Genomic DNA, 26,769 nt, shown 5'->3' on the forward strand with positions numbered 1-26,769 from the left:
CAGATTCATAAGAAAAATATTAAAAAATTCCCCAAACGATTATTTTGAGATCTTCAATATGGCCTCCAGACAGGCTCCTCCCCCCTCATAGAAAGACACGCCCCTTCAATGTAATTGGTCAGCGCCGTGACGACGCTGCGGTCCTCCCCTGCGGTTTGGAGCGTTTGGTTCGGTCCGTAGTAGAAGCTGCCCGGCTGGAACGGACCACTGTGGCTCAGCGGGGGAGGAGGAAGAGGAGGGGAGGACAGGTAGGGGCTGTAGGGGGGAGCCTGGGAGGAGTAGGGGAGGGCGGACAGGTGGTGCATTCTGGGAGTCAGAGAGGTCACCTGACCCAGGAACGGCGGCTCATTGGTCCACAGAGGCGAGGAAAAGGATCTACAATCTGAGGAGAGGGAAAGAGATGACAAACATCCAGAACGTTCAGCTGCTTCTCATGGTCTTCCTCAGATTTCATGTCGCAAAAACCCCAGAAAAAGCAAGATTAGATTGAGTTTAGATTTTGCATCGTACAGTTTTCTTCTTTTAGTTGGTTTAAATATTATAATCTGGATTTTTCTAAATTTTTGAAGTATATTTGCTCAATCGAAACATTGTACTTTTTACTCCACTACAACCACAGTAAGTATTTATTTTGCAAATTAAGATTTTAAACAAGAAAACACAGATAATTATGGTTACTGCTGATCAAATTATATGGAAATATTCAGCATATGTATCACTGTCAGGACTGTGCATTCACTCATTGTCTCAACTTCAGTTCAGTTTTCAATCAACTTGTGCATAAATTTGAGTTTAAATTACACATAAGATAAAGTTGATGCTACACTATGATGTTGACCCAGTTTGTGTGTGAGAGAATTTTGCAATTTCGGCAACTTTGAGAAATTCTGAATACTTTTGGACAAATTTTAGGTAATTTCACATAATTTCAAGTCAATCTGGAAAACTTTTACCTCATTAGGAGAAGTTTTTGAGACATTTTGTGACAAGATTTTACCATATTTTGAACAACTTTGTCATTTTGAGTCATTTTGGATAGTTTCCAGTTATTTTAGTTCAAGTGGAGTCATTTTAGGAGCTCCGATTAGTGGTGCTATGACTCCTTCTATACTGCTGACATTGTGCTTCATTGATTTTTAGTTGTTCATCCATCCTCCTGGAACACTTTTTGCACTTGTGCTTCACTGTCAGGACCATGCATTCACTGTGGTAGTCCTGGTGAGGTTCTCACCAAACATCTGGACTCCATCTGATCTAATGCATCTCATTTTTCATCTAATGAGGCTTTAAGTGACACCTCTACTGTTATACCTGATGAAGAGCTGCTGCTGGAAGATCTGAACACTCCTGACTTCACCTCCTTCTGCCTCTGTCCTGATGGAAGAAGTAAATAAACGTTAGCAACGGCTCTGATCCTTCTAGATTAAATTGTTGCATCATTATTTGATGTTTACTGACGTCTCGGCAGTCGTGGTCCGTCCACGGTGATCTTTATGGCTCTGTGCAGGGTGGCGATCTGAGGCGGTGAGGTCAGGACGTTTATCGACAAGGTGAAACTCTTACCTGGAAATGAAAAATACAACATTAGGCACAGGTTTTTAAAATAAATTCAGTAACTGTGTGGGATCACAGAAAATGATTCGTCCACATCATGAATCCTATCTAGAGGATGACTCTGGTATCTTCTGTGTGTAAAATGATCCTTTCATTGTCTATAATAGTTCTGAGCAACCACCTGCTACACATGATGACATGAGCCTTAAAGTTTAACCACAATGCAACTTTTTAAAGTTGTTTTTGGTGAATTCTCAGAAATCAGAAACACATCCAGGGTACCAATGATTGTTTCTAGGACTCTATGTCACAGACGTTAAACTGCTTAAACTATGATACATCCCATAATACTGATGATCACAATTGATTATAGATAAAATGAACAAAACCCAGATCTAGTTTTTAGATCATTCATACCATTTTTGTGGTCATTTTCTCTTCCTTGTGTTTTTGTTGTGCTTTTGAATCATTATGTGGTAAATTAGCCTTTTTTGCCCATTTTTTGTGATTTTGTATCTTTTTGTGGTAGTTTTACCTCTTTTTGTAGTGATTTTGTGCATTTTTATGATTTTTCATCTTTTTATGATGCTTTTTCAACTTTTTATGGCAATTTAGTGGTTTTTTTTGTTTTAATTCTGCATCTTTAATGGGATTTTTTTGTCACTCAGTAGTGATTTTGCATCTTTGTGTGGTAATTTAGCCTTCATTGAATATTTGTTGGTGATTCTGTGCCTTTTTGATAGTTTTGCCTTTTTTGTAGTGTTTTTGTTATGATTTTTCAATTCTTTGTGGAAATTTAGTATTTTTTTGTTGTAATTTTGTATCTTCTACTGGTGATTTTGCATCTTTCAGTGGTTATTTCATATCTTTTGGTGACAATTTTGTGTTTTGTGTGGTAATTTTGCCCTTCTTTTGTTCTGATATAGCGTCAGTTGTTATCAGAACTCAAAGACGTTTTTCCTCCTAAATGTCATGGTTCTATCTGCTGGACTGATAAAGTTCTGAGGCTCAGAAATGATGGAAAAAGTCCATTAAAAAGTGATGAATCTGGACCCACCTCTATGGACTTCAAGGACCTGGAACTCTGGAAATATTCAAATATTCATTACACGAAGGTAAAACGAAAGGTAATGTGAGAGTGTCACAAGCTGCACAGATTGATTATAAATTCTTGTTATTTGGGGTTTTATAAAAACTGGATTAATGGTGTTTGACTGCTTCATACCAATTGTTAAAGACGTGACAGGTTTCCCTATGTCTAAATTTAAGGTGATTATGCAATTACAGCTAGTATATTTGGAAGAAGAAGTAAAACAAAATGAAGAAAAATGTTTTATTTCTGTGACTATAAGGTGTTTAAGGTGGAAAAGGAAGAAATAAATGACAGAAGAGGAGATAATGTTCCATCACAGACCTCGTTTACTTGATGTTTCTAATATTTATTTTTCATTTTAACAGCTCTATGTCCATTTATTTTTATACCTCTACCACTGCGACCGATGAAGCGCAGGTCATTGAAGTGGGCGTATCCTTGCTTCATGGTTGACATGGCGTTGCGTAGCTCGGCGCTGATGTTGTCGTCATTACCGGCCATCACTGTCACCACCACACCATCTGGGATGTCGTCGCCCAGGGCAACCACCTAGAGGATGGAGAGACATTAGGACCAATACTTTACCTTTGAACCACAGTTTTATCCTCTTTAATCCTCCTGTTGTCCTCATTTACAGGCACCAAAAAATATTGTTTCCTTGTCTGAAAAAAAATTCAAGAATTCAGCAAGAAAATCCCCCAAATTTCTGAAAATTTGCAAAACCTTCAGGAAGAAAATTCTAATAATTCTTTAAAAGTTTCTCTTAAAAGTTTTATTTTAAAAAATACCCCAAATTTGGCAAGAAAATTCTTGTAAATATTTTCCAAAATGAGTAAAAATCTTCCAAAAAAATCCTAAAAATATCTAAAGTGATTCCATATATATCAGTAAAACTTTTAATATTTTCTTTAAGAACATTCACATAAAAATCAACCAAAATCCAGCAAAATTCGCTGGATTTTGGTTGATTTTTTTTGTGAACATTCTTCAGAAATATTTTTAACATTTCTTTTTTTTTTACCAAAAAATGTCCAAAGATTTCCCAAAAATGTTGAAAATGTGGACATCAGAAGTTTCACTGTGAAAATATGTGTTTTTTCCATATTTTCAAGCTTTAAAACGGATCAGTTTTGACCTGTAGGACGACACGAGGGTTAAGGATGGAAGGTTCAACTCAACTCAAAGTGTGTCTAAACCTGTTGACCTCTGGCCTCTGAACTAAAGCCAGTGCAGATCAGACTGATGAAAACCTGATTCCTCACAGTAAAAGCTCTTGGCAGCGTCTTGTTACACCTCCAGTGTTGCGGCAGGCTGCTGCACAGGAAGTTGGGGCTGTCGGTCGGTACCAGACCTCTAGGTGGCGCTGTGCTACGATGCTGGAGAGATCTGCCGTCCTGATCATCTGGCTGACGCTCGCTGGGCGACGATCGACATTTAACCACCGGATCTGAAAGAAAATACAGAGTAATTCCAGCTTTTCTTGTCTTTAGCTTTCCATTTTTGGTTCTTTCCCCTGAAATGTCTTTAACATGCACATTCCTGAAATGATTTTCTGACCAAGACTCTATAAAGAGCTCTAATATCAGGGATCATGGGTGTGTCAAACACTTAATTTTCTGTATTCCAGAGAATCTTTAATGTATTTATATAAAGGAAATCACATAAAGCATTACATTTTTTAGATATTTATCCCTGAAATCTATGTTTATATCAAGGAATTTATAAAAAAAATAGCATCAAACTCTAATTTTTCCAAGGTGATCACAGCTCTAATTAATTTGTTTGAAAACAATTACCAAAACACTGTTAAAATACATTCAGAAATTATTTTAACAATACGGAAAATGTCTAAAAAAAAATAAGAAAATAGACAATAACATTAAAAATCTGTCACTGTAGAAAATCATGACGTTTTTGACATAAAAAGATTTAAAATTGATCAGAATGTCACACATCAAAAAAACCTGTGTAGTTCACCTGATGAAACTGTTACATTCAAACAAATTTAATAAAACAGTTAAAGTTTAAATTTAATATATGGAACAGTGAACTTCAAGTTTCATACTGGGAATGTTTTGGTTTTGTAATTTTATATAGATTTGTTTGTTACATGAGAGATATTTGTAGAGTTAGAGAAGTTTTCACCGGAAAAATGTAATGAATTATATCTAACAGGGTTTATATACATTATCTAACGTTTATATATTATCATGCATCAAAGAATAATGTTATAAAAACATTTCCGTGTATTTGCTGTGAGTAATTATGACATCTGACAGTTTTCTGTGACAGAACAAAACAAAAAAACAACAATATAAACTAATAAAAACACTATTGGGATGGTGGGTTATTTATAAAACATCCAGGACTGCAGCCCGAGCCGGTAAGAAATGTGATAAAAGGTGTTTTTAACTTAAGTGTGTAAAAAACTACAACTACCAAAACCCCGCGCTATCGCTAGTTGATGACTTACGTCATCAAGTCGCGCCGAAAAGCGACAGAATCTGTTGCAGCTGCGGCAGAGCGGAGTTTTCTGAGTGATTTAGGTGAGAAATTCGACCTGTTTTCGGTTTTTCTCCGTGTCTGAGGCTCTTTTCCTCACTTGTCCTCCCTTTCTTCTCCCCTCCACGCTCTTTTCTTTCTGTCTTTTGTTTTCTGCGCTGTGGTTTATCGACCGCAGTGTTTGAATAGGAGGGAGCTGCTCGTTATTATCATTCAGATTCACTGCCGGAGAGGAAGTTAGTGCGGTCACTGCACCTGTCCGAGGCTTTTTCTGAGTCCCTGCTGTGTTTATGTTGTGTTTCTTATCAGCTCTGTTCTGCTATCTTGTTATCTTAAGCTCTTGGCTCAGTTTCTCTCTCTTCTGTTGTTTTGTTTTGGTAAAATTAACCTAAAAACACTGAAACCACAAATGAAACTGAGTATTTATGCTATGAATTTACCAATAAGACAATAAAAGCTTGTGTTTGTTGTTTCTACGTGCAGCAGGACGGATATAAAGTACAGAATAAGTTACTGTTAAATTACAGATGTATGTATGCTGTAAAATGAAAGTCCTACTTCAGTTAATTTTGGGTTCTGCTTTACCTTTCTGAATCCCAAAAAGCCAAGTAAAGACAGATTATCTTTTTTAAAAAACTGCCAAAATGACACCATTTGCCAGGTAGAAACCGTAAAAAACAGAAAGAATCGTTGGGTTTTTCAACTTTCTAGTCATACTAGTCATGTGTGATGTGTTGAAAATGAACTAAACCTGAGCTTAATATTATAATATTTAATCAAAGTCGCTTTGTTCCGCATCCCTCTTTAAAAATTCTACAAAAAATAAACTCTTTGCTCTAATCAGAATGTATAAAAAACTAAAAATTCTGCACTTGCCTGTGCAACCATGAAGCTATGAATGATCCAGCTGTAACCAACAGTCATGGGATTAAAATTCAGAGAGTTTTCAGCTGAACTGCAGGCAGTTTTTATACAGACAAGATAGATTTTGGACGTGTTTTGAGTCATTATGTACAATCTTTGCATCTTTTGTACACATTTAAAGTTTTTTCAGTCAACCTTTGCATCATTTTGGGCCAATTCTAAGTGATTGTGGACCCATTTTTTGTAATTTTAGACATACTACAAGTCATGTTGAACTCATTGATTCTTTTTTGGTGTTGGTTTGGGCATATTTTGAGTCATTATGTACACATTTTCACTTTGATGAAGTTATAAGTCATTTTGGTCAACTTTTGACTAATTTGATCAAATTTTGAGTCATTCTGAACTAATTGTTGTCATTTTAGACACGTTATTGTAATTTTGGAAGTGTTTTGAATCATTCTGGACAATCTTTGCATCTTTTGTACACATATAAAATGGATTTAGTCAACCTTGTACTCATTTTGGTCCAGTTCTAAATAATTTTGGACCCATTTTTTGTCATTTTGGGCAAATTACAAGTCATGTTGATCTCACTGATTCTTTCTGGATGAGTTTGGAAGCATTTTTCAGAAGCTTGGTTTGGGCACATTTTGAGTCATTATGACAAGTCTTTTTAGACACATTTTAAGTCACTTTGGTCAACTTCTAAGTCATTTTGGTCAAATTTTGAGTCATTCTGAGCTCATCATTGTCATTTTAGACACATTTTGAGTCCTTTTGGACACATTGTCATTTCGGATGTGTTTTGAGTCATTATGGACAATCATCTTGCATCTTTTGTACACATTTAAAGTGGATTTAGTCAACCTTTGACTCCAATTCTAAATAATTTTTGGACCCATATTTTGTCATTTTAGATGAATTACAAGTCATGTTCTCACTGATTCTTTCTGGATGAGTTTTGAAGCATTTTGGAGATGTTTGGTGTTGGTAGGAGACAAGTATAGAACGCAATAAATTATAAATAGTTAAATATCTATAGTATGTAGAGCTAACAGTTCTTTTTCTAGTGTTGGTAATATCTGTGGAAACTTGGAAAAATGTTGGACATGATGTTTCCAGGTTTTTAAAAAATGTTTGTAGAATAAAAAAAAATCAAAGAAATTCAAATGTTGTTTTTCTTATGTTTTCTATTGTTCTAAATGTTTTTTGTGTGTCTACAGGTGGTTATGAACAGTCCCATGGCTGGTTCTGCCGCCTCCAGTTCTAAAGAGCGTCCAGTTTCCAGGACCAGTTTCATCCCAGAGCTACAGAGCATGATGTAAGACACAAAGACACACAAACACATTGAACGAAGACACACAAACACAGTGAACGAAGACACACAAACACACAGATTTAAGTCTCACCCCAGAACAGAATCGGGCTGCTGCTGCTGAACAGACTGTTAGAAGCCATTAAAACCTGTTTAACACAAAATAAAGACACAAAAATCAGTCTGGGAAGAGTCTTCTTAGTGACACTTTGCAAATCCACACACAGATTCTTTGAAAACATCCACAGCTCTTCATTTTCATAGACTATGTGATGCACACGTACAGGACATTGTGTAGAATGATTGAAAATGTGTGTTTTCTTGCCGAAAGTAAGATTTAATGTGATGGAAAACAAACAGTGAGGTTTAATTAAAGCATAAACACAGCTCAGTCAATTTCAAATATCTCTAAGTAACAGCCTCTTCTAGTAATATTCAGAATTATTATTTAAAAAAAGAATCACTGTCACAGTAAAGATAAATGACCTGTAGTCTGTTGGACATTAATGGATAAATCTGATGATTTTTCCAGCAGATTAGATGATAATTTATCATTAAGGATGTCAGAACATTTATCTAAAAGGAGCTGTAGCATCTTAATTGTGATGATTTTCTGTTTTCTTTGTCTTAAATGACAAAAAAGGAGTAATGAGAAGAAAAACTGAAAGATTTCCACCATTTTCTGACATTGTACAGCCTCAGTTACCTAAAAATATTGCGATAAGAATTTATTACAAGAAAAAACAATTAGAAATGACTCCTCTGCGGTTCGGGCTAAACAGGAAACTCAGTTTTTTATGACTAAAATGTGAAGATTGCAGGAAATCACAGCACATTTCCGATATCACTTTGATATTTTCTGCTATGATTTCATGTTTTTTAAATATATTTTAGCAGAACACAGCATTGTGTGAAAACCAAAACAGAAATTTTAAGTCGCTGTAAGAAAAAAAAAAAAACACATTTGGCATTTTTTTTGTTTAACAAATTATGACAAAATGGTTGTTTATTTATCAGACTTTTCATTAATTACAATATTTAAGTGTTAAATCAATAATTCTGCTGCAAATATTATCATTTGGATATTTTCTGCTATGATTTTACTTTTTTCCCCAGCATTTTAGCAGAAAGCGACATCATATGAAAACTTTACTGAAAATCTGTGAGAAAAATAAAACACATTTGGTCATTTTAAATTAACAAATGATGACAGAATGATTGTTCACTGATCAGAATCCTTATTAATTACAATAATTAACTATTAAATTGATCACTTTGGTGCTACTATAATTATCATTTTGATACTTTCTGCTTTCGTTTGACTTTTTTTCATATTTTAGCAGAATAACAGCATCATAAATAAATCCTACTGAAAATTATAAGTAACTGTAAGAAAAGCAGAACATATTTGTTTGTTTTTAATTAACAAATCATTATAGAATGATTGTTTACTTATCAAAATCCTCTTTAATTGCAATTATTTTCTATTAAATCAATAATTTTCATGATTAGATCATAATAAGTATGATGTTTTCTGCTATGGTTCCACCTTTTTTAAATCATATTTTAGCATTACATTAAAACTCGACCATAAATTTTAAGAAGTTGTGAGAAAAACAGAAGATACTTGGTAGTTTAATTTGATAAATGAAGATAAAATGACTGTTTACTGATCAGAATCCTCTTAATTTGCAATTATTTACAATTAAATGAATAATTTAAGTGCAAATAGCGTTAGAAGTTTGATATTTTCTACTGTAGTGTGATTTTTTTTTGTCATATTTAAGCAGAGATCAACATGATATTAAAACCACACCGAAAATTTGAAGTAGTTGTGAGAAAAGCAGAACATATTTTTAGTTTTATTTGACAAATGATGACAAAATGGTCGTTAATTCACCAGAATCTTCATCAATTACAAAAATAAACCAAGAAATAAGTAATTTTTGTACAGTTGTCACCATCTTATTGATATTTTTCTGTTATTTTTAAATATATTTACATTTAAAGTACCCCACCGAATGTCCTTTACAATAGTTAACTATTAAATCAATAATTTCAGTGCTAAAATCTTTAATATTTTTATATTTGCTGCTATGATTTGACTGTTTTTATCTGCAGAGGTTAAAATAACAACATGTAATAGTTTCTAAGCTGCAAATTAGGTTTTCTAAATATGCCACGTGCACGCTGTGACCTCCATGATTGTGTGTGTCAGTGTGTGTGTGTGTTGTGTTGTTTTGTGTCACTCACCTCGTGTTTTGTCGTCGGCGGTCAGAGCGGCTGAAACCAAACTAAACCCCAAAACCTAAAAAACCGACTCTGAGGCCGAAGCCGAAGCTGCCCACAAACCAGAGGAGTCGCCTGAGTGAGTGACGGCCACGGACGGCCAATCAGAGCGCAGATAGAGCAGGAGGGGGGAGGGAGGGGGAGGAGAGGAGGTCAGGTGTGTGTCTGATGGAAAATAAAAGAAGGAGAAGAAGAAGGAGCGTCAGGATGTGGGTTTGAGGTCCGTCTGGAAGTGGCTTCAGCGGATGCAAATCGAGCTTTGACCAGGTTGTGGTCGAAGTGTTTGTCGACCTCAGCGAGGGTTCGACTCGTATTCCTGCAGATTTTAATATTTAGGCACAGATTTGCAAACTCTGGGTTTATTTGCACACTGAGGACGAGGTGGTGTGTTTTAATATAAATGCAAGCTTCATTACTAATGACAAAGATTATGTTGCTTATAGCTTATTATCAGAAAAACCCTTCCTTTTCTACAGTTGTTGTTTAAACAGGATTATCTATTGGAGCTGAAACTAACAATGTTTTTCATTATTTTCTGAATCAAATGATTGGTTGTTCGGTCTCTAATATGATTGAATATGTTAAATTAATGTTGATTGGTGTTTCCCAAACAAGATTTTCAGACTTCAGGTCACATTGAACTCATTGATTCTTTTTGGACAAGTTTGGAAACATTTTAGAGGTGATTGGTGTTGGTTTGGACCTCCTGATGACCTTCTGATGACCTTCTGATGACCTTCTGAGTCATGATGGACACTTTTAGAGTCTTTTTGATCAAGGTGTAAGTCATTTTGGTCACAAATTTTGAGTCAATCTGAACTCATTTTTGTAATTTTAGACAAATTTTGAATCTTTTTATACACATTTAAGTTGTTTTAATCAGCCTTTGAGTCATTTTGGTCCAATTCTAAGGGATTTTGGACACATTTCTTGTCATTATGGACAAATTACAAGTCATGTTGAACTCATTGATTCTTTTTAGATGATTTTCAAAGCATTCTGGAGAAGTTTGGTGTTGATTTGGGCACATTTTGAAACATTATCGACATAGTTTAAGTCACTTTGGACACATTTTTAAGTCACTTTGATCAAGTTATTGTAATTTTGGACGTGTTTTGAGTCATTACAGACAATCTTTGCGTCTTTTGTACACATTTAAAGTTGTTTTAGTCAACTTTTGAGTCATTTTGGTCCAGTTCTAAATAATTTTGGACCAATTTTTTGTCATTTTGGACAAATATACAAGTCACGTTGATCTCACTGAGTCTTTTTTGAACGAGTTTTGGGGCATTTTGGCGAGGTTTACATTTGCTTTGGTCAACTTTTGAGTCATTTTGGGCAGTCTTTGCATCTTTTTGGACACATTTAAAGTTATTTTGAACAACATAGTAATTTTGATCAAATTCATTGATCAAAATCATTTTGAACACATATTTGGCACTTTGGACAGATTTTTGTTATTTTGGGCAAATTTCAAGTCATGTTGAACTCATGGAGTCATTTCAGACAAGTTTTCAGGCATCTTGAACAATTTTGGACAGATTTTGAGTAATTCCTGATACATTTTTGTCATTTTGGACAAGTGATATGAAATACGAATCAGTGTTTCTCAATCCAGGATGACAAATTTCAACAATCTTATTTTGTCCAAAGATTCTCAGTTTACTGTCACAGAGGAGGAAAGAAACCAGAAAATATTCACATTGAAAAAGCTGAAATCACAGAATTTAGATCTGGTTTTATGTTAACCGATTTAATAGGTCATCAAAACTATTAAGTACAAAGGATCTGTTTTATCACTCTCTGTATAAATATATTTCTGCAGGTTCATCTATAAATATCACCTGCATAGTCTTTCGAGACATATATATTTTTTAGGCTTGCATTTGCATTAATGATTGCACCAATAAAGAGTTTTGGTTGTGTGAAAATCGGCTTGTTTTGTTTGCTGTTATCAAGATTAGAATTCACTCTTTGCGTCTGATGAAGGTTTTTTTTTTTTAATGTTTGTGAGTCTGTTTGACACTTTCCAAGCGCTCGTCCGTCTCCTCCACACCTGTCTGATTAACCCTCCTGTTGTCCTCATTTACTGGCACCAAAAAATATTCTTTCCTTGTCTGAAAAAAAATCCAAAGATTCAGCAAAAGAATGCCCCATTTCTGAAAATTTGCAAAACTTTCAGGAAGAAAATTCCAATAATTCCTTAAAAGTTTCCCTTAAAAGTTTTTGGCAAGAAAATTCTTTTAAATGTTTTCAAAAAATGAGTGAAAATCTTCCAAAAAAAAATCCTAAAAATATCTGAAGTGATTCCATATATATCAGCAAAACTTCTAATATTTTCTTTAAGAACATTCACATAAAAATCAACTAAAATCCAGTGAAATTCGCTGGATTTTGGTTGATTTTAATGTGAATGTTCTTAAGAAACATTTTTAACATTTCTTTTTTTCCACCAAAAAATGTTCAAAGATTTCCCAAAAATGTTGAAAATGTGGACATCAGAAGTTTCACTGTGAAAATATATATTTTTTACACATTTTCAAACTTTAAAACAGGTCAATTCTGACCCACAGGACGACATGAGGGTTAAATAAATGTGTGATGAGCTGCTTTGTCGACCCGTCGGCTCTCTGACAGCCGTTTAAACGTTCAGCAGAGGATTCAGAGGAAGTGAGAGGCTGAACGAGCAGCTGACAGGAAAATAATAATAAAAAGCAGCAGCAGTGAAGTGACAGACTGTCAAACGTCTATCATCTGTTTATCTCTAAACTCTTTCTAAGTGTTTAAAACCAACCAGCCGTCTGTTTAATGTCACAGAGGATCCAGCGGTTCATGTTCAGTTTGTGTTTTCAGGTTTGCTCTGGGAGACGCTCGCCGGCCGCTGCAGGAAACAGCAGCTCTGGTGGAAGATGTCGTCCACACGCAGCTCATCACCATGGTAACTCTTCAAATACGCTCTTATTTAGACGGTTTACAATTTACTGCAGCCTGAGTTTAGGCCTCCACAGACCCAGTAATCATCAGGTCTTTATCTACACTTTAACAGAAGTTTGTGATTCTCTTCATGTCAAAGAAATCTAAGATTAAACCTCAGTAAGTTTCTGTGAAATCAGCAGGATTTCTAAATGTTTTTATCTGAAAATAGGAGCACAGTTTAGTTTGTAGATGTGACCTGATGTGGCTCTATGTTATCGTCTCGTTTCTGAAGCTCTGGATGACGTTCAAACTTCTGTATTTAAACTGTTCGATGCTGATTTAACTGATCGATTGTCTCATTGATCAGCTGCATCAGGCCTGTGAAGGAGCAGCTCTCCGTGGTTCCAGAGTCATTTCAGCTGAAGACATTTTGTTCCTGATGAGGAGAGACAAGGTATAAAAAAAAAAAAAAAAAAAAAAAACAACAAACACTGACAATATATGAAATAACACATTCACTCTCTAAAATTGTTTTTCTTCATTGTTGGTTCATTTTCACTGCAATCTAAAATCCTACAGGTCTATAGAAACAGATTGAAGAAGGAGAAAAAAACTCAGAAATCACTTCTGTGGAGGAGGACACAGTTAGAATGGTACAAAGAGACAAAAACAACACAAAAGATGCTAAAATAACACAAAAATGACATAAAAGACAAAATAACAACATGGAATGGTGTTAAAATTGTGTTAAAATATGATATTGACACTACAACCCAAAATTACACAAAAGGATGCTTAAATTACACAAAAATGACAGCGACAATAACACAAAAAGGGTGCTAAAATAACACAAAAATTACATGAAAATTACACAAAAATGCCCAAAATACACAAAAGGATGCTTAAAAAAGACAAAAATGACACAAAGAAGAAAAAATAAGACAGAAAGGATGCTAAAATAACACAAAAATAAAATAGACACAAAAATGACACAGAAAGATGTTTAAATGACATTAAAATGACACTAAAACAGCCAAAATTACACAAAAGGATGCTTAAATAACAAAATAAACTTACATGAAATGACACAAAAATGCCCAAGAATTCACAAAAGAATGCTTAACTAAGACAAATATGGCATAAAAAGACACAAAAATGACATGGAAATGATACAAAAATGCCCAAAATTGACCAAAAAGGATGCTAAAATAACACAAAAATGACATAAAAAAGAGGCAAAGTGAGAGACAAAAATCAAGCTAAAAAGATGCAAAAAATACCACAAAGAGATATGACACGAAAAGGCGTGCCATTTTTAACAATCTGTGATGACACAAACTCTGCCTGCCTTAATATTTCTGATGTTACAAATGATGCGTTTAAGGACCGTCGGAACGTTTATAATCCTGAATTCTTTGTGTTTTTACAGTTTCTGGCTCTGATAAATGTCATTTTGATGATTTCTTTAAACATTCATGGGGATAAATATGCACTATTTTTATGGCATTAAGGATTGTTTTTGATTTAAATTATGTTTTTATTTTTATCTCCATCGGTTTATAGCTTTGGAATTAATTCTTTCTCTATTTCTTTTTGTCTTTCTCTCAGAGGAAAGTGGCCCGATTGTTAAAATATCTCCAGTTCAGAGATTATAAATCCAAACTCCTGAAAACTCTGGAGGATGAAGACACACCTCAGGAACAAGGTACAGTCAGGAAAAAATAAGAAACTTGATGGGTTTTTAAAATATATTTGGACAAACAAACATCTTGTGATTGTTTTTAAAGAAACACTTTCAGATAAAGATGATAAACTAGAAGAAAACCATGAGGAAAACTTCACTTTTGACATCATATATCTAACAGAAATATAATATTTTTCTGTGGAAAAGGCCTTCAGTGGCTGATATTTAAAGGTTTTATTTCATGTTGTGTTTGTTTCTAAACTTTTCCCGATCATTAAATCTGTTCTTTGACTTGTTCACTTCATAACTCTTCTTTCTAAGGGATTCCTTGGTGGATTTCTGGTGGTTTTAGGATCGTCATCCTGCAGAAAGTTAAAATTCTGCTTCATCTTCAACTCTGAGACTGACTCCTCACATCAAACTCTCTTTGATTTGCTGCAGAATCCATCTTTGTATGTTCAGTGGAAAACTTTAGATTTGCTTCAGTTTTGTTTTTGGACAGAAACGGCTTTTTTCATGGGACGCCGCCAGCACAGGTCTAATTAGTGTGATCACTTCAGTGCAGAATAAGATAGAACTTCATTAATCTTAAAGAAAAAATCTTCTGCCAGATATCCCTCTGAAAAGTTACACCAGCATAAGAATGAATGCAGCTTAAAATAGAAAAGCAATAACATAGAAATACACTTCTGTCCAAACAAAGTCGTCACCTGGATTTAACTAGGCAAAGAGCCTTCCATTGGATAATTACTGCAGTGATGAAACGTTTAAAGTGCAACAACTTCTTTAAGACAAATCCTGTGGTCATGGAAAGGATGTTAATCTGTCTCAGAAGGATCAAATTATTGGCCTGCATCAAGCAAAGAAACCAGCTAAGGAGATGAAACTACTAAAATCAGGTTAAGAACCGTCCAACGCATTATTAAAGCCTGAAGGATAGTGGAGAACCATCATCTTTGAGGAACAAACTCTTAGCTGATCGTAGGAAATCAACAGTAGAACTCACACCTGTTTAATAGTGAAAGTAAGAACAGGAAACTCAAGGAATTGGGACTACACAGCTGTAGCTCTAAGAAAACCACTGATCAGTGAGGAAAATCTGAAAAAAAGGCTTCAGTTTGCTGTGGAGCATAAAGATTGGACTCTGGATCAATGGAAGAAGGTCATGTGGTCTGATGAGTCCAGATCTACCCTGTTCCAGAGTGATGGAGGCAGGAGTTTAGGTTTGGTTTTGGTCCTGGTTTTGGGTTGGTTTTAGACCTTTTCAGGACTGGTTTCAGACTGTGTTAGGCAGGTCTTGGACTTTTTTTTAAAATCAAGAACGCCAAACCTACCACCAAGCATGGTGGTGGCAGTATCATGCTCTGTGGAACTGGAGCTTTCCACAAAGTAAATGGAATAATGAAGAAGGAGGATCACCTCCACATTCTTCAGGAAAACCTAAACCATCAGCAGAAGGTTGATCTTGGACACAGTTGGATCTTTCAACAAGACAATGAGCCCAAACACACATCAGACGTGGTAAAGAGATGGTTCTGTCAGGCTAGAATGAAGGTTCTAGACTGGTCTCCCCAAAGTTCTGACTTAAACCAACAAGAACCTGAAGAACCAAGTCAGAAAGACCAGAATTGGTCAGAAAGTCAGAATTGGAAGTGCACCAATTCTGGTGCACTTCCGCTCAATTTGTAGTCCTTCTGTCTCAGACTTGAGTCTGTTATATTGATAGTATAATGATACTGCCACTTCCATGCCTGATGGTAGGTATAGTGTCCAGAGGAGATGAAGATAAACCAGAAGACGGGGGCATCAGGGTAAGAAGAGAGGCAGATGAAGTGATGCCCTCATCATGGCTAGTGTCTACCAGCCTGTGGGGGTTAGAGTTATGATCTGGTGTTGGTCAGGTTCAGCAACGTTATGTTCCCAAAGAATGAGGTCAGCTGACTACCTGAATATACTGAATGACCAGGTCTTTCCATCAGTGGAGGTTTTCTTCTTGTTCCAAGGTGATGATGCCAGGATTCATGGGGTCACATAGAGAATGAGTGGATCAGGGAGCAGGAGATGGATTGACCTCCACAGAGTCCAGACCTCAGCCCCACTGAGGATCTTTGAGATGTTCTGGAGAAGACTTTGTCTGACTCTCCTATTGTCAATATAAGATCTTGGTAGAAAATGAATCCAATGAATCTGGACAGAAATAAATGCTGTGACATTGCAGGAGCTTATCAGAACGATGCCACAGTGAATGAGTGTCGTTCTCAGATCTAAAGGCGGTCCAATGAAATACTAGAGTGTGCAACTTTTTTTGGACGGGGAGTGTATTAAAGAAAAACAAGTTTGGGAACCAAATATGAGAATAATGTGAGCTGGAATTAAGGATGTCTGGCTGTTATCTTTGATTACAGTTTTTATTGAAGCTGTTGCTATTTGAATGTATTTATTTTTGAGTATTTTGAACTTTACTGTTCTGGTTATTGCTATTACCAGTTAACTCTGCTACATGAATTTATGGCTATTGCTGTTATAATTGACTGTGTCTCCTGTACATGTTGTGAGCTAAAGTTGTGAAAAAAACAAAAAGAAAATAATTAAATTGTTGTTTTTTTGTGGCGTGTATTTGCAGACAGGTGGGCAGCCTCAGGTGCTGCTGGTGGTGCTGTTGCCGGGGGCAACCAGCGGAGGCAGCGATTGGCTCAGGACTTCCTGGTGTGGATGGATCAGACGGGTGAGCTGCTGTCGTTGGCCGAGCGTCAGGAGGTCGACCCGATCAAACAGGAGAGGATGGAGGTCAGATATGGATTTAATCTATAAACCTGCTGTCAGTGTAAACAATCTGTGATGTTTGTTGTTTATTGTGAGTCTGTTGTTTGTTTATATCTGCAGCGTTTAGAGCGTCAGACTCGGAACATGGACCAGGCTCAGTACTCAGAGTTCTGTGAGAGTCGACAGCTCAGCTTCGGTGAGATTTCACATGTTTAACCATCTGGACTCAGTGAATTTTTCACTTTATAATATCAAGAATCAGAAAACACGAGTTCTACCTTCATGCTGGGAATATTTCCAGAGTTCCATAGAGGTGGGTCCAGATTTATCACTTTTAATGGACTTTTTCCATCATTTCTGAGCCTCAGAACCTCACAGTCCAGCAGATAGAACCATGACATTTAGGAGGAAAAACACATCTGAGTTCTGATAGAAACTGACACCAGATCAGTTTTACATCCATCCAGGTGTACAGTCCAAACACTAAATCAGTTTTCAGTTCGTTTTCTCTATAACTAACTGTGAGCATGAGTATTATGGGATAGTTTTCTTCTAAAATGATCAAAACATCATATAAAATGCCATTTTCTCATCATTTGTAGGAATTATGTGTTTTTGTTTTCATTTATTCATCTTTATGCAGTAAATTTACCTTTTTTGTAATGATTTTGCCAATTTTTTGGTGATTTTGTGTCTTTTTGTTTTGACTTATCATCTTTTTCTGACAAATCAGTGCTTTTTGTTGTAATTCTGCATCTTTTAGTGGTTATTTCACCTTTTTGTGGTGATTTTGTGTCACCCAGATTTAGCTTTCAGAACATACGTCTTTTCGTGGTCATTTTCTCTTCCTTTGTGGTAATTATGTGTGGTTTTGTTACAATTTTTCATGTTTTTATGGTGTTTTTTTAAACTTTATGGCAATTCAATGTTTCTTTGTTGTAATACTGCATCTTCTTATGGGGATTTTGTGCTACTCTGTAGTGACTTTACATATTTTAGGATCAATTTTGCATATTTTTTTATTTCAAGTCTTTTTATGGTGATTTTTGTACCTTTAGGATAATTTCTCCTCTTTTTGTAATGATTTTGTTTGTTTTTATGGTGATTTTGCATCTTTTTGTCTTAATTTCACATCCTTTTGTTGTGACTGCATCTTTTAGGTTTTTTTGTGTCTTTTTGTGGAAGTTTTTGTATCTTTATGCTAATTCTGCTTGTTTTTGTGTTGATATTTTTGCACTTTTTCACAGAACTCAGATGTGTTTTTCCTCCTAAATGTCATGTGTCTATCTGGCTCAGAAATGATGGAAAAAGTCCACTGAAAAGTGATAAATCTGGAGCCACTTCTATGGACTTAAATATTCACAAGATGAAGGTAGAACGTTGCTTTATTTAATCAACTTTCTGATCTCCTGCTTGTGTTTTTTTTATTTCTTGTGTTTGCAGCTAAAAAAGCCTCCAAGTTTCGGGACTGGCTCGACTGCAGCAGTCTGGAGCTGAAGCCCAACAGCATCGCCATGGAGATCCTGTCCTATCTGGCCTATGAGACAGTTGCCCAGGTAACGCTTCATGTCATGATGCTGCACCTGTGTGTGACTCGATGCTGTTATTAAAACGTGTCCTGCTGTTTCTGCAGATCGTGGATTTATCTCTGCTGGTGAAACAGGAAATGACGGCCAAAACCAACCCCATCAGTCACGTGATCTCAGCCAGTTACATCCACTACAACACACACACTGAGGTACACACACACACACACACACACACACACACACACACACACACACACACACACACTGAGGTACACACACACACACACACACACACACACACACACACACACACACACACTGAGGTACACACACACACACACTGAGGTACACACACACACACACACACACACACACACACTGAGGTACACACACACACACACTGAGGTACACACACACACTGAGGTACACACACACACACACACACACACACACACTGAGGTACACACACACACACTGAGGTACACACACACACACACACACACACACACTGAGGTACACACACACACACTGAGGTACACACACACACACACACACACACACACAGCTCCATATTCCAGGTGTCTCACTGAGTTTCTTCCTCCTGCAGGTGAAGAAGGATCCAGACTCACCTGAGGCCACGCCCCCCTCCACTCCAGGCTCCTCCCACTCTAAGCCCATCCTGCAGGGAAACGGCAGCCTGGACGGCCGGGCGAAACAAAGGAAACGGAAGAAGGTGTGTTTGCTGCTCATTGGTTCGTGAACTAAACTCCAGTCTGGTTCTAATCTGGTTCTAGACTCGCATCGTAAACCAGGACTTAGTGGAAACATTTCCTCAGACGTGGGTTAAAATAGTCTCAGTTCTAGTCTTGAGGTAAATAATCTCCTCTGTGGAAGGGAGACTAGAGCTAATCCAGGTCTAAACCAAGACCTAAATTAAACCTGGATGGAGGCAGTTTAACTTCAGAGTAAAAGCTGAGAATGACCTCGACTTTAGTCCTGGTTAACCCTAAGCCTTATTCAAGTCCTGAATGTGAAACTGGGCCCAGGAGTTCTAGGAGCTTAAAATAATCCTGAACATGTCCTGGAGTTTAAAAATTCCACATCCTTGAATGCATCACTTCACCTCAGTGTCCTGTTCTGTGTACTAATACTGCGTTGTGTACTAGTACTGCACTGTGTACTAATACTGCATTGTGTACTAATACTGTGTTGTGTACTAATACTACGTTGTGTACTAATACTGCGTTGTGTTCTCAGAGCTGTCTGGCTGCAGTAGAACCTCCCAGTGGAGCCATTCAGCCCAGTCACATCAGAGAGGCCATCAGGAGGTACAACTACAGACACACGGTAAGTACACAACAACAACAACACAATACAGTACATGTACACACTCAGAACAACACAATACAGTACATGTACACACTCAGTACAACATAATACAGTACATGTACACACTCAGAACAACATAATACAGTACATGTACACACTCAGAACAACACAATACAATACATGTACACACTCAGTACAACATAATACAGTACATGTACACACTCAGTACAACATAATACAGTACATGTACACACTCAGAACAACATAATACAGTACATGTACACACTCAGAACAACACAATACAATACATGTACACACTCAGTACAACATAATACAGTACATGTACACACTCAGTACAGTAAGAGATAAATAAAGTGAACCTATAGGACCTTAAGCTGAATACAAATGTATGTTAGATCCTTTATTTTGAAGGATATCATGAATCTTCTTTCTTTAAACAACATTCACGCCAGGTAAGTTATTAATGGCTGTAGTTACTCTTATATTCAGACAAAGGATTAACAGTCCTCATTCTGGGAATACATTAAATACTAGAATTTCCAGAGTTTCCCTGAACACCTCCCATGCAGCTACAGTAGAAGCTTCTAGTCTCCATCAGTTACTGCAGCAGCTCAGACAGCTGAGAGACCAAACACTATTTTGTCTGAACAGTCAGAGTTAGATTTGCCTAATTTGACTTTAATTGTCATTTTAGACTAGTTTTGAGTCATATAGTCCAAGTTGTAAGATAATCTGGGGAAATTTAAAGTAGTTTTGGACAATCTTTGAGCAACTGTGGATGCATTTCAAGACATTTTAGACAATCTTTGAGTCACTTTAAACACATTACAAAACATTCTGTACAACTGTAATCATTTCAGACAAGTTTGGATGTTATTTTGTTTTGAAAAATGCATTCAAATGTCAGATTAACTTCATTCGACTTTTACAAAATGTCTCACTGGCTGAACATCTGCGTATTAATAGACGCTACAATTTCCAGAGTTTCCCTGAATGCCTCCCATGCAGCTACAGTAGAACCTTCTAGTCTCCATCAGTTAATGAAACATAAACAAGTGCATGACAGAGAATTAATGCTAAAAGAGTGAAGTAAGTTTTCTGAGTGGAGTATTTTAAAATCCGGAGTAAGATTTGATTAACTGTACAGCTGTAGGAAGAGTTTCTTGTTTTTTTGTCACAACTTTATGCAAGACATACTTTAACCTGAAGAAAGTACCAACAGTTAATGTCTAACTGGAGTCTCTTGAACTTGAATTATCAGAATTTTTGTTCTTTTTTTCTGCTTATTTGTTATTTGAGACTTAAAACTAAATTCTGTGAAATAATTTGGTAGATTTCCGAGAATTTCTTGTTTCAGAGCTAGAATTTTTTTGTATTTTCTCCCTAAATAAACATTTTACAAACATGAACCTGCTGGAGACTTAAAAAATCCAAACCACAAATCTAATTTATTGATATCTGATCATCTGAATCGGTTTTCTCTTCCTCAGACAGCTTACAGGAGGACTGGGATGAGTTTTCTGGCCTGCTGAGGATCCACCAAACATTCTTGTATGTGTCTGTATGTATATATATATATATATATATATATATATGTTTTTGTTTTTGTTTTATAAAAATAATAAAGAAGCAGAGTTCCCACTCTTTCCCTGAATTTATTTTCCAGGACATTTCCAGCCGGTACAGACACATTATCACGTCATACACTAATACATTCCCGTCCCCCTCATTCTTTGGACGTGTTCTTTACTACAGTTGTAACTTGCATTTACCCAGATTGTTTCTATGTTTATTACTCAGACATTTGATATGCAGTCTGTGGCTATAATTTATCTATGAAAAATAATTATGACAACTGTATGATAGAATAATGCAAACACACCCACAGATTACAGCGTAGCACTTCACTAGCATGACAAACTGGAGTTACAGTGTTCAACTGGGTAATTCCCAGCTCAACTTTCTACGCCCATGCTAGCGGTTCAAATGAACATGTCATAGTTCCAGTCTTCTCCTCTTCCCTGAGGTCTCTGTGCACATCTCACTCTGTTGACAACTACTTTTATTGGAAATTAACGAGATTAAGTCGACATGAAAAGTGGTTAATCTCTCTAATTTCTTCTCTCCATCTATCTGTGCACATAGTAATACAACAGAATTCCTAATGTTTTCATTCCCTTATTTGTGTCAGACAATAAAACAGGTGTGAACTACTGAGTGAAACGTGGTCCATTCAGATTACCTGTTAAACTCCTGCTGTGCTGAAATCACAGATGTTGCATCTCACAGCTCACAGCCAATCAGGAAGCGACACGCCCACTAGAACTCTCCTCTGCTGTCACTCCACGGAGGACAGAGAGGAGCCTGTGGCCGCCCACGGGACAGAAAACCCTCACACTGGTGGACCAGCACTAGCCACACTTTTCAGCTTACAGTCATTAGTTTTGTCTCTAGGCGATAAGTCCTTAAAGGGGTCTGAAAAGTCACTAAATGTAGCGACAAAGTCAACTGGAAGAACTGGGATGCAGACCTGCTGGAAGCGGAAACGCAGATTTGATTGGCTGGTAGCGTCACGTCACGTATATATACATATATAGAAAATATGTTTTTGGATCAAAAGATTTAATTGTAAAGGTAATCAAATAATAATTTATATTTATCTCTCTCTCTCTACAGCTATATACATATAACATGGAGATAGAATAGAACAGAATAGAGTTTATTGCCATTTACAAGAAGCAGCTACATTGAACTGAATCATTAAGCATGAGGAGTCACATCACGACCTTCATAACCCCCAGCTCGGACCCATCCCAGTTTGCCTACAAGGCAAACAGATCGAGGACACCGTGAACGCAGCACTACACACAGTGCTGTCCCACCTGGAGAAACAAAGTAACTACGCCCGCCTTCTCTTTGTGGATTATAGTTCAGCGTTCAATACAATCCTCCCACACGGTCTCGTGAGGAAACTGCTGGACCTCGGTCTGCCTCACTCCACATGCCTCTGGATAAAGGACTTTTTGACAGAGCGCCCACAGAGGGTCAGGATTGGCCCCCACACCTCCACACCGGTTCCCCTCAAGGCTGTGTGCTGAGCCCCCTGCTCTTCACCCTCTACACTTCAGACTGCACCCCCATCCACACCAGTAACACCTTCATCAAGTATGCGGACGATACCACAGTGGTCGGCTGCATCACAGGAGGTGATGAGTCCGCTTACCGGGATGAGGTGCAACAGCTGACTGTGTGGTGTAGGGACAATAACCTGCTCCTGAACACATCCAAAACAAGGAGCTCATCATAGACTTCAGTAATAACAAAACGGACTTTCAGCCCATTCTCATTGGTGGTACCTGTGTAGAAAGGGTCAGTGACTTCCACTTTCTGGGAGTCCACATGGAGGAGAAGCTGACCTGGAATAAGAACACTACACAGCTGGTAAAGAAGGCACAAAAAAGACTCCACTTCCTGAGAATCCTCAGGAAGAACAACATCAGCCAGAGACTGCTTGTGTCCTTTTACCGCTCCACCATGGAGAGCATCCTCACCTACTGCCTCTGTACATGGTTTGCCAGCTGCACAGTGGCAAACAGGAAAGAACTCCAGAGGGTCACCAAAATGGCTGAGAAGGTCATTGGGTGCCCTCTGCTCACACTGGAGGACCTTCATGGCTCCTACTGCCTCAGAAGAGCCAACACCATCCTGAAGGACTCCTACCACCCGGGCCACTTCCTGTTTGAGCTACTGCCATCAGGCAGATGGTACAGGGCCATCAAAACCCGGACAAATAGACTTAAAAACAGCTTTTTTCCAACAGCTGTAAGAGCCCTAAACAACACTGGTCCATAATATGTGCAATATATGCAACTGTCACTACCTCGTGCAATATCCAATATTCATCCTGTATATACAAACTACAGTTTTTCTCTGCTCTTATGTAAATACCTCAACCCATGTTTTAACGGTGCCTTTTCAATTTTAAATCCATCTTGTCATTTTGTGTTTTTGTTTTTATTATTACAAAGCTTTTATATATATTTTGTATTTTGCACTGTATGGCCTGCACCTTACCTTTCGTTGCACTTGTTGCAATGACAATAAAGTGAATCTGATCTGATCTGACAAAAATAATTTAAAATACTTAGACATACACACAATTGACATATAATGAGCATATAAATGCTAATAGCATGAAAGAAGGGATACAAGCAGATAAGTATTATTTATTTAGATACAAACACAAGTAGGGTGAATAATAAGTGTGCACTGGGTCACAGTGGGTCGTCTATAAAGGAACAGTAAAAGTGTAAATTTTCATGAAAAGAATGAAACTCAATAAAACTGAGTTGCTGCATCCTTGTCAATGACGCACCTCCTTTTCCAAGATGAGTTGGGAAGTTTGAGTCCTAATCTATCTGTGTGTTTGCTTCTTTACACCGCTGTTAACAGTTTAGGCTGTTAGATTGTTCCAGATAAGACGAGTACAAGATTCTTCAGAGCCGTTCTACCACGAGCCTGACAGGAAGAACTCCAACAGCTACTGAATGTTCCTGTGGTTCCCTCAAGGCTACAGGAGGAGCCCTACGAGGACGAGCCGGTCCACCTGATGGCAGCCAGTCGCTGCGGTTCAAAGCCAACACCAACTACATGGACTTCTACTGGACCACACGGAGGCCTTCAAACCAGACCAACAAGTTCAGCGACTCCCCGACTCGTGGGTCTGAGGACGCCGCCGAGCCTCGGTCCAGCCGGCCTCCTGTCTGTGGGTGTTTGAGTGCTGAGAGGTTTGTGGATGCATGTGAACGTTCTGTGTTGAAACAGCAGCTTTGGACTCAGTAACACCGGGAAAAACCAAGAGCTCCTTTATTTGTGACTTCCACTAAAAAAAACTGATGAAAATAAGTTTGCCAGGGTTCTGACTGATAACAGATTATTAAATAATGAAAATAATCCTTTAAATATTCCTTTAAACAATCCTTTTAGGTCTACATTTCCTTTACACTGACTTCTTGGTAAATGTACAAGTATTTTGGGTGGAATGTACCAACAAGCCCAATGTTCAAGGGTTCTTCTGGGAATATACCATTAAACCAACCTTTTAGGTAAATGTTCCAGGATGTTGGGTAGAATATACCATCAGATCAACCTTTTCGATGTACATTGGAAGATTTTAGAGTAGAATATTACTCCAAACTCCTTTACACCAAGAATTTTTTGGTCTACGTTGAAGGATTTTAGGTGGAATATTCCTTTGAACGAACTTTTATGTTTATGTTTTATGTTCAAGGATGCTGGATGGAATATACCATCAGACCAACCTCCAAGGTCTACAGTAGTGAATTTTAGGTGGAATATACCATTAAACTCACCTTTTAGGTCTACATTGGAGCATTTTAGGTGGACTTTTCTTCCAAACGGTCTTTTAGTCTACATTTAAGGATGTTTAGGATGGTATATTCTTCCAAACCAACTTCTCAGGTCTACATTTCAGGTGGAATATTCCTCCATACTAACTTTTTTGGTCTACATTGAAGGATTTTTTCTAAACCACCCTTTGGGGTCTATATTTGAGGTTTTAGGTGGAATATTCCTTTTAACCAACCCCTCAGGTCTCTTTGAGGATTTTGGATGGAATACTCAGTTAAACCAACATTTTAGGTGCATGTCCAAGGATTTTTGGTGGAATGTTCCTTTAAGGTGGATGTGTGAGGACCTTGTAGGTGGAATACTTCCTGAAACCAACCTTTTAGATCAACATTCAAAGATTTAAGGTGGAATATTCCTTTAAACCAACCTAAATTTCATGTTTTGATCATTATCAAGTGAGAAACCTCAATCCAGACTCCTCATAATGATGTTTGACATTTATGCTGCTGTTATTTGTTTAGTCCAGACTAAATGACAGAAATCCACAACTGTAATTTTATTCCAGGACTCGGTTATTAAATGTCAAAACAATCCATGTGACTCTAAAAACTCAACAGCTTTACAAACTCTAAGATTAAACTCTCCACAAGGATCTAAAATAAGTTGGACTTCTACATGAGAGCTTTAATTATTCTTCATCTACTTCCTGAAAAGTTTGGTCAATAAAAAAGACAAAAAACGATATTTTCAGCTGAACTAAAGACAGACTTTGTGATTTTTCTGCTCACATGTTGTGTTGTTGTAAACTTCCTCTTTCAAATAAATATCCTCCTAACCCCCTGGAAACCAGCGTTTGTCCTGTTTTTGTGTTGCTCCTCTGCGACCCTAGACAGCCGGGTCCTAATGTTTTTGGAGCAACACACCATACTATGACGTTTTTACAATGATAGTTCTACTGTTGAACCAGTTTGACATGTTCAGGTGTTCTTTGTGTGAAAACTCAGATTTCAGGGATCAGAAGGTGGTTTTCAACTTTCTTTGTTAACTTTCTGCTTCAACTTTAAATTTCCTTGACTAACCCAGCCCTCTGGACTTCCAGGAAGCTGTGTTCCTATTGGCTGTCCAGGTGGCTGCTTGGTGTTATCAGGAACACCTGAGCAGCTCAGTGTCTTCCTGCTTTATTTAGCTGCATTCAAACATTTCCTCTGTTTCTCTTCACCACTGAACTGGGTTTGGCTCCATTGCTTTAGTTTGTTCTTTAGGCGTTGGCTTGCAGCTTCCAGCAGTAAAATCGTCTTTAATGTGTTTCTTGGTGTGTTTTAGGGCTTTGTACTGGATAGTTGTCTTGGTAAATGTGGTTCTTTAGCCACAGTTAGCACATGGTGTTAATGTGTGCAGTGATTAGTGGATTTGGTGCAGCTGAGTTGTGTCTTTATCTTGGCTGTAGTGAGTCTTCAGAGGTTTTTGGTCAGACACATTCTGTATTCTTGTTTGTGAACCAGCGTTGGTTGTCCAGAAGGTAAGAGTTCCTGTCCTG

The 26,769-nt window shown here is 37.3% G+C and overlaps 2 protein-coding genes across 8 annotated transcripts; one reads left to right on the top strand and one right to left on the bottom strand.

Annotated features, from left to right (window-relative positions):
- Nucleotides 1-52: 52 nt before the first annotated feature.
- On the bottom strand, nucleotides 53-6,282 carry runx2a (RUNX family transcription factor 2a). Its single transcript, XM_055018793.1, has 6 exons — nucleotides 6,273-6,282; nucleotides 3,910-4,094; nucleotides 3,037-3,196; nucleotides 1,459-1,563; nucleotides 1,312-1,374; nucleotides 53-382 (listed from the first exon to the last, which is right to left on the bottom strand). Exons 1-6 carry the CDS (start codon nucleotides 6,280-6,282, stop codon nucleotides 54-56), a joined length of 852 nt encoding a protein of 283 aa, XP_054874768.1. The 3' UTR covers nucleotide 53.
- supt3h (SPT3 homolog, SAGA and STAGA complex component) lies at nucleotides 5,129-24,219 on the top strand. Of its 7 annotated transcripts, none has more exons than XM_055018889.1 (13): nucleotides 5,129-5,193; nucleotides 7,240-7,337; nucleotides 12,474-12,558; nucleotides 12,904-12,990; nucleotides 14,145-14,241; nucleotides 16,844-17,007; nucleotides 17,104-17,179; nucleotides 18,427-18,539; nucleotides 18,617-18,721; nucleotides 19,120-19,245; nucleotides 19,770-19,859; nucleotides 21,353-21,423; nucleotides 22,539-24,219. In XM_055018889.1, exons 2-12 carry the CDS (start codon nucleotides 7,246-7,248, stop codon nucleotides 21,392-21,394), a joined length of 1,077 nt encoding a protein of 358 aa, XP_054874864.1. In that variant the 5' UTR covers nucleotides 5,129-5,193; nucleotides 7,240-7,245; the 3' UTR covers nucleotides 21,395-21,423; nucleotides 22,539-24,219. The 7 variants fall into 7 exon arrangements, with proteins under 7 accessions (XP_054874864.1, XP_054874863.1, XP_054874868.1 ...); XM_055018888.1 differs by having other exon boundaries at nucleotides 21,353-21,413; XM_055018893.1 differs by having other exon boundaries at nucleotides 21,357-21,423.
- The last annotated feature ends 2,550 nt before the right edge of the window (nucleotides 24,220-26,769 follow it).

This window comes from Amphiprion ocellaris, chromosome 16 (genome assembly GCF_022539595.1).
Source record: "Amphiprion ocellaris isolate individual 3 ecotype Okinawa chromosome 16, ASM2253959v1, whole genome shotgun sequence".
In the NCBI taxonomy this organism is placed as follows: domain Eukaryota; kingdom Metazoa; phylum Chordata; class Actinopteri; family Pomacentridae; genus Amphiprion; species Amphiprion ocellaris.

Bases quoted from the DNA above. Each gene is read 5' to 3' on its own strand.
- runx2a (XM_055018793.1), bottom strand. The intron at 3,197-3,909 runs GTGAGGAATCAG...TCCATCCTCTAG, and splicing joins CGCTGCCAAGAGCTTTTACT to GTGGTTGCCCTGGGCGACGA. The intron at 383-1,311 runs GTATAACAGTAG...CCCTCTCCTCAG, and splicing joins CAGCAGCAGCTCTTCATCAG to ATTGTAGATCCTTTTCCTCG.
- supt3h (XM_055018889.1), top strand. From the start codon at position 7,246: ATGAACAGTCCCATGGCTGGTTCTGCCGCCTCCAGTTCTAAAGAGCGT. The intron at 14,242-16,843 runs GTACAGTCAGGA...GTGTATTTGCAG, and splicing joins AGACACACCTCAGGAACAAG to ACAGGTGGGCAGCCTCAGGT. The intron at 18,722-19,119 runs GTACACACACAC...TTCCTCCTGCAG, and splicing joins ACTACAACACACACACTGAG to GTGAAGAAGGATCCAGACTC.